This window comes from Leptodactylus fuscus, chromosome 4 (assembly GCF_031893055.1).
Source record: "Leptodactylus fuscus isolate aLepFus1 chromosome 4, aLepFus1.hap2, whole genome shotgun sequence".
Taxonomy (NCBI): domain Eukaryota; kingdom Metazoa; phylum Chordata; class Amphibia; order Anura; family Leptodactylidae; genus Leptodactylus; species Leptodactylus fuscus.
The window spans coordinates 137024556-137037486 of NC_134268.1; the positions used below are offsets into that span (position 1 = coordinate 137024556).

Consider the following 12931-nt stretch of genomic DNA (forward strand, 5'->3'; position numbering starts at 1 on the left):
ACGCATCTGCACAGAGTACCACATGCCTTAGGATTAGATACACGCGTCTACACACAGTTCCACACTCCAGAGGATTAGATACGCACGTCTGCACACAGTTGTACACGCCATAGGATTAGATACACGCGTCTTCACACAGTACCACATGCAGTAGGATTAGATACATGCGTCTACACACAGTTCCACACGCCGAAGGATTAGATACGCGCCTCTTCACACAATACCACACAGGGAAAGATTAGATACGTGTGTGTGCACACAGTACCACACTTTGGAGGATTAGATACATGCCTCTGCACACAGTACCACAAGCCAGAGAATTAGATACGCGTCTCAGCACACAGTACCACATGGGGGAGGATTATATACGCGCGTCTGCTCACAGTACCACATGCTGTAGGATTAGATACGCACCTCTTCACACAATACCACACAGGGGAGGATTAGATACACGTGTCTTCACACAGTTGTACACGCCATAGGATTAGATACACGCGTCTTCACACAGTACCACATGCAGTAGGATTAGATACGCGCGTCTACACACAGTTTCACACGCCGAAGGATTAGATACGCGCCTCTTCACACAATACCACACAGGGGAGGATTAGATATGTGTGTGTGCACACAGTACCACAAGTCAGAGAATTAGATACGCGTCTCAGCACACAGTACCACATGGGGGAGGATTAGATACGCGCGTCTACACACAGTACCATATGCCATAGGATTATATACGCACGTCTGCACACAGTACCACATGCCGGGGGATTGGATACATGCTTCTACACACAGTTCCACACACTGTAGGATTAGATACGCACCTCTTCACACAATACCACACAGGGGAGGATTAGATACACGTGTCTTCACACAGTTGTACACGCCATAGGATTAGATACACGCATCTGCACACAGTACCACATACCGTAGGATTAGATACGCGCGTCTACACACAGTACCACATGGGGGAGGATTAGATACGCTCGTCTGCACACAGTACCACATGCCATAGAATTAGATACGCGCGTCTACACACAGTTCCACACTCCAGAGGATTAGATACGTGCGTCTGCACACAGTTGTACACGCCATAGGATTAGATACACACGTCTGCACAGAGTACCACATGCCGTAGGATTAGATACACACGTCTACACACAGTTCCACACTCCAGAGGATTAGATACGCGTGTCTGCACACAGTTGTACACGCCATAGAATTAGATACACGCGTCTGCACACAGTACCACATGCAGTAGGATTAGATACGCGACTCTTCACATAGTACCACACAGGGGAGGATTAGATATGTGTGTGCACACAGTATCACACTTTGGAGGATTAGATACATGCCTCTGCACACAGTACCACAAGCCAGAGATCTAGATATGTGTCTCAGCACACAGTATCACACGGGGAGGATTAGATACGTGCATCTGAACACAGTACCACATGGGAGGATTAGATACAGGCCTCTGCATACAGTACCACATGCCAGAGAATTGGATACGCGTCTCAGCACACAATTCCACATGGGGGAGGATTAGATATGCGCATCTGCACACAGTACCACACGCCAGAGTCATTAGATACGCGCGTCTGCACACAGTTTCACTTACTGGAGGATTAGATACGCGCCTCTTCACAAAGTACCACACCAACAAGAATTAGACACTTGCATCTAAACACAGTACTACACGGGGAAGGATTAGATACAGCTTTACTCCAGGTATCCATAACAACTGATCACAGGTTTTTCATTGACATCCAAAATGAGATACACATAATCACATTACGCTTATGGACTTACACACAAACCACATACAAAATACACCAGAAATTGGACAATTCTTATGGGGCCAGTACACAAACATAAATTGTAATATACCCGTGCGAAGCCGGGTCCTCCCTCTAGTGTATATATATATATATATATATATATATATATATATATATTATATATATGTTTATGTTTATAGATTTACGTATTAAAGTCAACATATTTTGACACCACCCATGACTTTTTTATATTTCTGTGTGCAGAAATGCATAGAGCTTCTATTTTTGAGGGGCCTATGTACTACTTTTTAATTATGCTATTTTGGACAATGTCTATTTTTAACCCCTTTTATTCATTTTAATCAGGGGCAAAACAGCAAAAAACAAACAAAAAAAAAAAAAACAGCTACTTCATTCACCATATGGGAAAACATTTTTTATAAGAAGAACAGGCATTTTCAAACACAGAAAAGGGAGTAATTTAAATTTTTGATACAATGATACATTGCAAAATAGAACACAATGCTAGAGAAGCCTGAGAGCTTTTAATAGACTCCTGGCTGTCATGGCAATGGATCACTAACCCCAAATCTCTTTCTGGAGATCAGTGTTCCTCCCAAAAATTCATGGTGTTCATGAAAATGATGGTGGCCTTAATGCCCATGGTCAACACGGGCACTGACTGTAGGCATTAGCCCCTGGTCTCTGCTGTATAATACCCTATCCCATTGGAACGAATAGATAAACTGATTTCCTTTGCACACATGTGATGATGTGTGAGTTGGGAGATTCTGAAAGTTCTTCCTTAACCTTACTTTACTGACATCCATAATAGTATCCCCTGTACTGTTACAGATGTCAAAAGAACATCAATTCTTCTAAGTGTACAGTTTTTGAAAGAACTCGGCAGGGTGGATTGTTCTAAACATCTTGAAGAACTAACCACAGATCTTCTATGGATATAGGTTTGCTTAAATTCTTCTGTTTCTTCATGCAATCCGAGACAGACTTGGGTGCCATCTCACCACGACTAGAGATGAGCGAGTACTGTTCGGATCAGCCGATCCGAACAGCACGCTCGCATAGAAATGAATGGACATAGCCGGCACGCGGGGGGTTAAGCGGCCGGCCGACGTCAAAGCGGAAGTACCAGGTGCATCCATTCATTTCTATGGAGCGTGCTGTTCAGATCAGCTGATCCGAACAGTACTCGCTCATCTCTAATCACGACCAAAGGGTGGTCAAACCAAATATTGATTTAATTTAGATTTCTCATTTATTCATTTTCTTTATTTTCCTAATTTAAAAAAATGAATTAAAAACACTTCTACTTTCTGAAAGCATTCTTACTTAGCAGCATTTTTCCAAACCTGCCTTCTCAAACATTTTTACAATACTAGGTATGTGTGTATATATATACCAGGAGAGTGGAGGTCGTTTTTATATAGGACATCATACCTACGTTAGGAGTCTCAGTACTTTTATTCTTATATGTATACTTTGTCTCATGTAAACTACAGAAGGTCACTACCATTCAAAATGAATGCAACATTTCATTGTACTGAATGGTTAGAACAAAACTACTAATAAAATAAAAAAAGGTGCCCACTAATAAAAATCTAAAGGTGTCCAGGTCGGATGACAATACAGGTCAACATGCACTAGGTAACGGAGCAAGACTCCTACCACAAACGCAGTTGACCAGAAACCTATTTAATCCAGTGATCAAATGTGGTAAAATATGGCCTACTGAGTATAAAGGTATAATGGCATTATTTACGTTGCAGAACATCTCTGGATGACCAAATTCTCTGAAACAATAGTGAACTCTTAGGCTAAGGCCCCAAGGAATGACCTTCAGAAAAAAGCACTGCGGGAAAAGCTACGGCAACAACAAATCGCGGTTCTTCCCGCAGCACTTTAAACATACAGTTCACAGAGTTTTAATCCACAGACTTTATGTTACAATTATATCTATGGGAAAACCACCAGCGTTTCCGTAGGTATAATTGACATGCTGCAATTTTCAAAACCGCGCTGGTTTTGGAAATTGTGGCATGTCCGCACAGCAGTTTTTACCACAAAGTGGGCATGGGATTCGCTAGAATCCCATCCACTTTGCCCATACTGTAAGACACAGCAATTTTTCCCACAGTGTTTCCAGGCAAATTGTGGTGTTTCCATCCCATGGTGCCCTGGCCTTAAACAGCTTGTCAATAATTGGGGATATTCACCTGCTAGTACTAGAGCAAGTATAAAGTAACGTTAGCACTACTATGGGGTCCGTGTGCTTTTATAAGCTCACCGCTTGTCAATGAGTTTGGTATTCTGTTCGGGGGATCCCAGAGCGAAATACCTGAATGGAATACCAAACGCAGATGTGAACCAGTCCTTAGCCTGAAAGTGGAATCTACTACCACCCCATATTTTCTGTTATGATCCTCCCACACAGCTGCCATTCATATGAACCACTCACCTATAGTCAAAGACATTCAGCAATGTGTTTAATATTCTTAAGAAACTTGGGGCAACATGGTGGCTCAGTGGTTAGCACTGAAGCCTTGCTGCACTGGCAGTCCTGGGTTCAAATCCCACCAGGAACAACATCTGCAAGGAGTTTGTATGTTCTCCCTGTGTTTGTGTGGATTTCCTCCCACTCTACAAAGACATACTGATAGGCAAAAAGAAATGTACATTGCGATCCCTATATGGGGCTCACAATCTACATTTTAAAAAATATATATATTCTTGAGAAACTTACTGCTAGTGTTAGCTGAATCAGTACATCTGTGCAATAAATCCATATCCAAACAGACTTCTTCCCCATTTTGTGATAGCTCTAAGAATACCTAAGGAGAAACAACATTTTAAGTATAAATTACAATATGAAATAAGCTTGAAAAAGTAAAACACAGCCCCGTGGTAACCGTGGTTGCTTGATACAGAATGTCCTTATGAATGATTCCTTCCAAACAGTCAAACACATATGAAAAATAAAAAAAATTGATTTTTTAGGCACTTACACACCCACAGCGTCTTTGAGGAACCGCACGTGACCTCCTTTGTTCCTCCAGCCTGGAACATGGGTACACAACAAACAAGATGAACGGAGTCCAGCGAGATCCTCTTGAAGTTAAAAAATCACTGACTTTATTTCAAATGAGTAAAATTCTCCATGACATATATACGAAAAAGGTACACGGACATAAGCAAGAGTCAGAGAGAAAAAAGATCAATCATAGTTGCACCTAGCTGACGCATTTCGAAACTATAAGTTTCTTAGTCATAGCATGGTATAACCAGAAGGACTCTCCTAAGTGTATATATATATAGGGGAGGAGTGGCGAAAGACCACAGCTGAAAGTGGGTCTAGCCAGATTGCAATGAAGCCAAAAGATGTCGTATAAAGACTCCTCCCACACATATATACACCCATAAACAACAAACAAATCCCAATAAAACAAATGAGAAAGACACATAAAAACATAACAAACAAAACCAATTGATTGATCTTAATATAAAAACAGATGCTTAGTTGAACAAGAACTATGGTGATATACTACAATATGCAGAATATAATCAAGTATACAAATATAAATGTATAAACCAAATGCTGAAAATTGTATTTGAGCTGAAAAATAAATCTGCACCTATATCTTACACATATAAATATATAAAAAGTGTTGGAAATAATATATAGACTCGAACGTACATCTACGCCTGTGTTTACATAAACTAGGTCAAAAGTGTTAACGCATGTGATGAAACGGCACTCCTATCGAGAAACACAACAACTAATCAAAAATACATATGTATGTGTGTGAATATAATACATGCGTTAAGATGGCCTACCAGATGTACTATATAAGTGTAAGAAACAGGTAAGGAATAGAGATGAGCGAACACTAAAATGTTCGAGGTTCGAAATTCGAATCGAACAGCCGCTCAATGTTCGTGTGTTCGAACGGGTTTCGAACCCCATTATAGTCTATGGGGAACATATACTCGTTAAGGGGGAAACCCAAATCCGTGTCTGGAGGGTCACCAAGTCCACTATGACACCACAGGAAATGATGCCAACACCTCTGGAATGACACTGGGACAGCAGGGGAAGCATGTCTGGGGGCATCTAACACACCAAAGACCCTCTATTACCCCAACATCACAGCCTAACAACTACACACTTTACACACTCAATACCACCTCTCTGACTGTAGGAAAACACCTTGAAACATGTGTATTTGGCACTTGCAGTGAGGAGAGCTTGTCACCAGCAGTGAATTTGGCCCTTGTAGTAAGTTGAGGTTGGCACCAACATTTGCTTTGAAAATCAGGGTGGATTGAGCCTCTAACCAGCAGAGTTTGGGCAAATTCATGGTGGAGGGAGCCTCTAAACACCCCAGTTTGGGCAAATTCATGGTGGAGGGAGCCTCTAAAAACCCCAGTTTGGACCAATTCATGGTGGAGGGAGCCTCTAACCAGCCCAGTGTGGGCAAATTCATGGTGGAGGGAGCCTCTAAAAAACCCAGTTTGGACCAATTCATGGTGGAGGGAGCCTCTAACCAGCCCAGTTTGGGCAAATTCATGGTGGAGGGAGCCTCTAAACAGCCCAGTTTGGGCAAATTCATGGTGGAGGGAGCCTCTAACCAGCCCAGTTTGGACCAATTAATGGTGGAGGGAGCCTCTAACCAGCCCAGTTTGGGCAAATTCATGGTGGAGGGAGCCTCTAAACAGCCCAGTTTGGACCAATTCATGGTGGAGGGAGCCTCTAAAAAACCCAGTTTGGACCAATTCATGGTGGAGGGAGCCTCTAAACAGCCCAGTTTGGGCAAATTCATGGTGGAGGGAGCCTCTAACCAGCCCAGTTTGGACCAATTCATGGTGGAGGGAGCCTCTAACCAGCCCAGTTTGGGCAAATTCATGGTGGAGGGAGCCTCTAAACAGCCCAGTTTGGACCAATTCATGGTGGAGGGAGCCTCTAAAAAACCCAGTTTGGACCAATTCATGGTGGAGGGAGCCTCTAAACAGCCCAGTTTGGGCAAATTCATGGTGGAGGGAGCCTCTAAAAAACCCAGTTTGGACCAATTAATGGTGGAGGGAGCCTCTAAACAGCCAAGTTTTGGGAAATTCATGGTGGAGGGAGCCTCTAACCAGCCCAGTTTGGACCAATTCATGGTGGAGGGAGCCTCTAAACAGCCCAGTTTGGGCAAATTCATGGTGGAGGGAGCCTCTAAAAAACCCAGTTTGGACCAATTCATGGTGGAGGGAGCCTCTAACCAGCCCAGTTTGGACCAATTAATGGTGGAGGGAGCCTCTAAACAGCCAAGTTTGGACCAATTCATGGTGGAGGGAGCCTCTAAAAACCCCAGTTTGGACCAATTCATGGTGGAGGGAGCCTCTAACCAGCCCAGTTTGGGCAAATTCATGGTGGAGGGAGCCTCTAAACAGCCCAGTTTGGGCAAATTCATGGTGGAGGGAGCCTCTAACCAGCCAAGTTTGGACCAATTAATGGTGGAGGGAGCCGCTAAACAGCCCAGTTTGGACCAATTCATGGTGGAGGGAGCCTCTAAAAACCCCAGTTTGGACCAATTCATGGTGGAGGGAGCCTCTAAAAAACCCAGTTTGGACCAATTCATGGTGGAGGGAGCCTCTAACCAGCCCAGTTTGGACCAATTAATGGTGGAGGGAGCCTCTAAACAGCCAAGTTTGGACCAATTCATGGTGGAGGGAGCCTCTAAAAACCCCAGTTTGGACCAATTCATGGTGGAGGGAGCCTCTAACCAGCCCAGTTTGGGCAAATTCATGGTGGAGGGAGCCTCTAACCAGCCCAGTTTGGACCAATTAATGGTGGAGGGAGCCGCTAAACAGCCCAGTTTGGACCAATTCATGGTGGAGGGAGCCTCTAAAAACCCCAGTTTGGACCAATTCATGGTGGAGGGAGCCTCTAAAAAACCCAGTTTGGACCAATTCATGGTGGAGGGAGCCTCTAACCAGCCCAGTTTGGACCAATTAATGGTGGAGGGAGCCTCTAAACAGCCAAGTTTGGACCAATTCATGGTGGAGGGAGCCTCTAAAAACCCCAGTTTGGACCAATTCATGGTGGAGGGAGCCTCTAACCAGCCCAGTTTGGGCAAATTCATGGTGGAGGGAGCCTCTAAACAGCCCAGTTTGGGCAAATTCATGGTGGAGGGAGCCTCTAACCAGCCCAGTTTGGACCAATTAATGGTGGAGGGAGCCGCTAAACAGCCCAGTTTGGACCAATTCATGGTGGAGGGAGCCTCTAAAAACCCCAGTTTGGACCAATTCATGGTGGAGGGAGCCTCTAAAAAACCCAGTTTGGACCAATTCATGGTGGAGGGAGCCTCTAAAAACCCCAGTTTGGACCAATTCATGGTGGAGGGAGCCTCTAACCAGCCCAGTTTGGGCAAATTCATGGTGGAGGGAGCCTCTAAACAGCCCAGTTTGGGCAAATTCATGGTGGAGGGAGCCTCTAACCAGCCCAGTTTGGACCAATTAATGGTGGAGGGAGCCGTTAAACAGCCCAGTTTGGACCAATTCATGGTGGAGGGAGCATCTAAAAACCCCAGTTTGGACCAATTCATGGTGGAGGGAGCCTCTAAACAGCCCAGTTTGGGCAAATTCATGGTGGAGGGAGCCTCTAACCAGCAGAGTTGGTGGAAATCAGGGTGGAGGGAGCCTCTAACCAGCAGAGTTGGGGGAAATCAGGGTGGAGGGAGCCTAGTATTAGCAGAATTGTGCAACGCTTATGGTGGATGAGTATGAGGATGCGGAGGAATTGGAGAGGTTGAGTACAGACATGGAGTTTCATGTTGGGGTGCTTTACACAGGTGGGCACAAAAATGACGGCTCTACCCAGTGGTGGTTCATTTTTATCAAAGTGAGCCGGTCGGCACTCTCAGCTGACAGACGGGTGCGCTTGTCAGTGATGATGCCACCGGCTGCACTGAACACCCTCTCAGATAGGACGCTGGCGGCAGGACAGGACAGCACCTCCAAGGCATATAGGGCAAGTTCAAGCCACAGGTCCAACTTCGACACCCAATACGTGTAGGGCGCAGAGGGGTCGGAGAGGACAGGGCTGTGGTCGGAAAGGTATTCCCGCAACATGCGCCTATACTTCTCACGCCTGGTGACACTAGGACCCTCCGTGGCGGCACTTTGGCGAGGGGGTGCCATCAAGGTGTCCCAGACCTTAGACAGTGTGCCCCTCGTTTGTGTGGACCGGTGAGAACTTGGTTGCCTACTGGAGGAACTGCCCTCCCTGCCGCCAACGTCACATGCTGGAAACATCTCCATCATATTCTGCACCAATTGCCTGTGGCAAGCATTGATGCGATTGGCCCTCCCCTCTACCGGAATAAAAGACGAGATGTTGTTTTTATACCGGGGGTCAAGGATAGCAAAGATCCAGTACTGGTTGTCCTCCATGATTTTGACAATACGCTTGTCGGTTGTAAAGCACCCCAACATGAACTCAGCCATGTCTGCCACAGTGTTAGTTGGCATGACTCCTCTGGCCCCACCGGAAAGTTCAATCTCCATTTCCTCCTCATCCTCCATGTCTACCCATCCGCGCTGCAACAATGGGACGATTCGAAGTTGCCCGGAAGCCTCCTGTATCACATCACATCATCGGACAACTCTTCTTCCTCCTCCTCCTCCTCCTCCTCCTCCTCCATTAAACGCGATGAAGCGGACAGATGTGTGGACCTACTCTCCAGCTGTGACGGATCGGATGCTATCCCTGACTCCTCTGTGTGATCTGAGTTATCCCTGATGTCAATCAGGGATTCTCTCAGAACACACAAGAGCGGGATTGTAAGGCTCACCATCGCATCCTCAGAGCTCACCCTCCTTGTGGACTCCTCAAACACCCGTAGGATGTCACAAAGGTCTCTCATCCATGGCCACTCATGGATGAGAAACTGAGGCAGCTGACTTTGTGGCACCCTAGGGTTTTGTAGCTGGTATTCCATCAAAGGTCTCTGCTGCTCAACCACTCTATTCAACATCTGAAACGTTGAGTTCCAGCGTGTGGGGACGTCGCACAAAAGCCGGTGTTGTGGCACATGCAGGCGTTGCTGGAGAGATTTTAAGCTAGCAGCAGCTACTGTCGACTTGCGAAAGTGGGCGCACATGCGCCGCACTTTCACCAGTAGCTCTGGAACATTGGGGTAGCTCTTTAGGAAACGTTGCACCACTAGGTTGAAGACGTGGGCCAGGCATGGAACATGTTGGAGTCCGGCAAGCTCCAGAGCTGCTACCAGGTTCCGGCCGTTATCACAAACGACCATGCCTGGGCCCAGGTGCAGCGGCTCAAACCATATTGCCGTCTCATCGAGGAGGGCATCCCTCACCTCGGAGGCAGTGTGCTGTCTGTCCCCCAAGCTGATCAGCTTCAGCACAGCCTGCTGACGTCTACCAACGCCAGTGCTGCAACGTTTCCAACTCGTAGCTGGGGTCAATCTAACAGCGGAGGAGGAGGCGGTGGCGGAGGAGGAGGCGGTAGAGGAGGAGGAGGAGGGGGGTGTTCTTCTCGTGTCCCTGCCAGGAATGTTAGGCAGGGAGACGAGGTACACCGGGCCAGTTTGGGAAGCAGTCCCAGCCTCAACTACATTCACCCAGTGTGCCGTCAGTGAAATGTAGCGTCCCTGTCCGCATGCACTTGTCCACGCGTCGGTGGTCAAGTGGACCTTTGTGCAAAGCGCGGAACTAAGGGCCCGCCTGATGTTGAGTGACACGTGCTGGTGCAAGGCGGGGACGGCACACCGGGAGAAGTAGTGACGGCTAGGGACGGCATAGCGAGGTGCCGCAGTTGCCATCAGGTCCAGGAAGGCGGGAGTTTCAACAAGCCGGAACGCCAACATCTCCTGGGCCAGCAGTTTAGCGATGTTGGCGTTCAAGGCTTGCGCGTGTGGGTGGTTAGCAGTGTATTTCTGCCGCCGCTCCAATGTCTGAGAGATGGTGGGTTGTTGTAAAGAAACGCCTGATGGTGCCTTTGATGGTGCAGGAGAAGGAGATAAGACAGGACCAGGGGAGGATGAGGTAGAAGTCAACAAAGTGGCGGAGGCAGATGAAGTGGTGTCCTGGCTCGTCCTCTGGAGTGCATCGCCAGCACAGTCAGCAGTGGCAGTGGCAGAGGCAGAGGCAGTGGCAGAGGCAGTGGCAGTGGCGTGAACGGCAGGCGGCCTTTGTCCTGCCGTTGCTGCCTGCCACTGATTCCAGTGCTTGGATTCCAAATGACGGTCTATTGAAGTGGTGGACAGGTTGCTCTTCTCAGAGCCCCTAATCAATTTCGAGAGGCAAATTGTGCAGACAACACTATATCTGTCCTCGGCGCATTCCTTGAAAAAACTCCACACCTTCGAGAAACGTGCCCTCGAGGTGGGAGTTTTTCGGGGCTGGGTACGAACTGGAACATCTTGGGAGATTCCGGGTGTGGCCTGGCTTCGCCTAAGCTGCTGACCTCTGCCTCTGCCTCTAGCTACCCTTTTTGGTGCTGCACCTGCCTCAACATCCACACTACTTTCCCCGCTTGACATCCCCCCTGTCCAGGTCGGGTCAGTGTCCTCATCATCCACCACTTCCTCTTCCAACTCCTGTCTCATCTCCTCCTCCCGCACAATGCGCCGGTCAACTGGATGCCCTGACGGCAACTGCGTCACATCATCGTCGATGAGGGTGGGTTGCTGGTCATCCACCACCAAATCGAACGGAGATGGAGGAGACTCTAGTGTTTGAGCATCTGGACACAGATGCTCCTCTGTTAGGTTCGTGGAATCGTGACGTGGAGAGGCAGGTTGAGGGACAATGAAAGGAGCGGAGAACAGCTCTGGGGAGCAGGGACAGTTTGGGTTATTGTTCTGTAAAGCTTCGGAATTTTGGGAGGAAGGAAGACAAGACTGTTGGGTAATAGGAGGAGAGGAGGCAGAGTCTGACTGGCTGCTGGACAATGTGCTGTAAGCGTTCTCTGACAGCCATTGCAAGACCTGTTCCTGGTTCTCGGGCCTACTAAGGTTTGTACCCTGCAGTTTAGTTAATGTGGCAAGCAACCCTGGCACTGTGGAGTGGCGCAATGCTTGCTGCCCCACAGGAGTAGGCACGAGACGCCCTGTGGCTTCACTGCTACCTTGCTCCCCAGAACCATTCCCCCGACCTCGCCCACGGCCTCGTCCACGTCCCTTTCCGGTAGCCTTGCGCATTTTGAATTCCTAGTTAGAAATTGGCACTGTATACCAGTAGTAAAAATTGTGGGTGCACGTAACCCCAATATATTCTTTGAATTACCAGTCAGAAACTGGCACTATATGGCAGTAGCAAGAAATGAGGGTATTTGTATTCCCAATATATTCTTTGAATTCCCAGTCAGACAATGGCACTGTATACCAGTAGTAAAAATTGTGGGTGCACGTAACCCCAATATATTCTTTGAATTACCAGTCAGAAACTGGCACTATATGGCAGTAGCAAGAAATGAGGGTATTTGTATTCCCAATATATTCTTTGAATTCCCAGTCAGACAATGGCACTGTATACCAGTAGTAAAAATTGTGGGTGCACGTAACCCCAATATATTCTTTGAATTCCCAGTCAGACACTGGCACTATATGGCAGTAGCAAGAAATGAGGGTATTTGTATTCCCAATATATTCTTTGAATTCCCAGTCAGACAATGGCACTGTATACCAGTAGTAAAAATTGTGGGTGCACGTAACCACAATATATTCTTTGAATTACCAGTCAGAAACTGGCACTATATGGCAGTAGCAAGAAATGAGGGTATTTATAACCCCAATATATTCTTTGAATTCCCAGTCAGACAATGGCACTGTATACCAGTAGTAAAAATTGTGGGTGCACGTAACCCCAATATATTCTTTGAATTCCCAGTCAGACACTGGCACTATATGGCAGTAGCAAGAAATGAGGGTATTTGTATTCCCAATATATTCTTTGAATTCCCAGTCAGACAATGGCACTGTATACCAGTAGTAAAAATTGTGGGTGCACGTAACCCCAATATATTCTTTGAATTACCAGTCAGAAACTGGCACTATATGGCAGTAGCAAGAAATGAGGGTATTTATAACCCCAATATATTCTTTGAATTCCCAGTCAGACAATGGCAC

At 46.8% G+C, this 12931-nt stretch overlaps 1 protein-coding gene across 1 annotated transcript in view; it reads right to left on the reverse strand.

Moving 5' to 3' along the window:
* Positions 1-4559: 4559 nt before the first annotated feature.
* Positions 4560-12931, reverse strand: part of ABCA13 (ATP binding cassette subfamily A member 13) — a 369133-nt gene continuing 360761 nt past the window's right edge. Inside the window, exon 29 of the mRNA XM_075271925.1 lies at positions 4560-4630. Within this exon, the coding sequence (XP_075128026.1) occupies positions 4560-4630 (71 nt within the window). The remainder of the gene's footprint in view (positions 4631-12931) is intronic.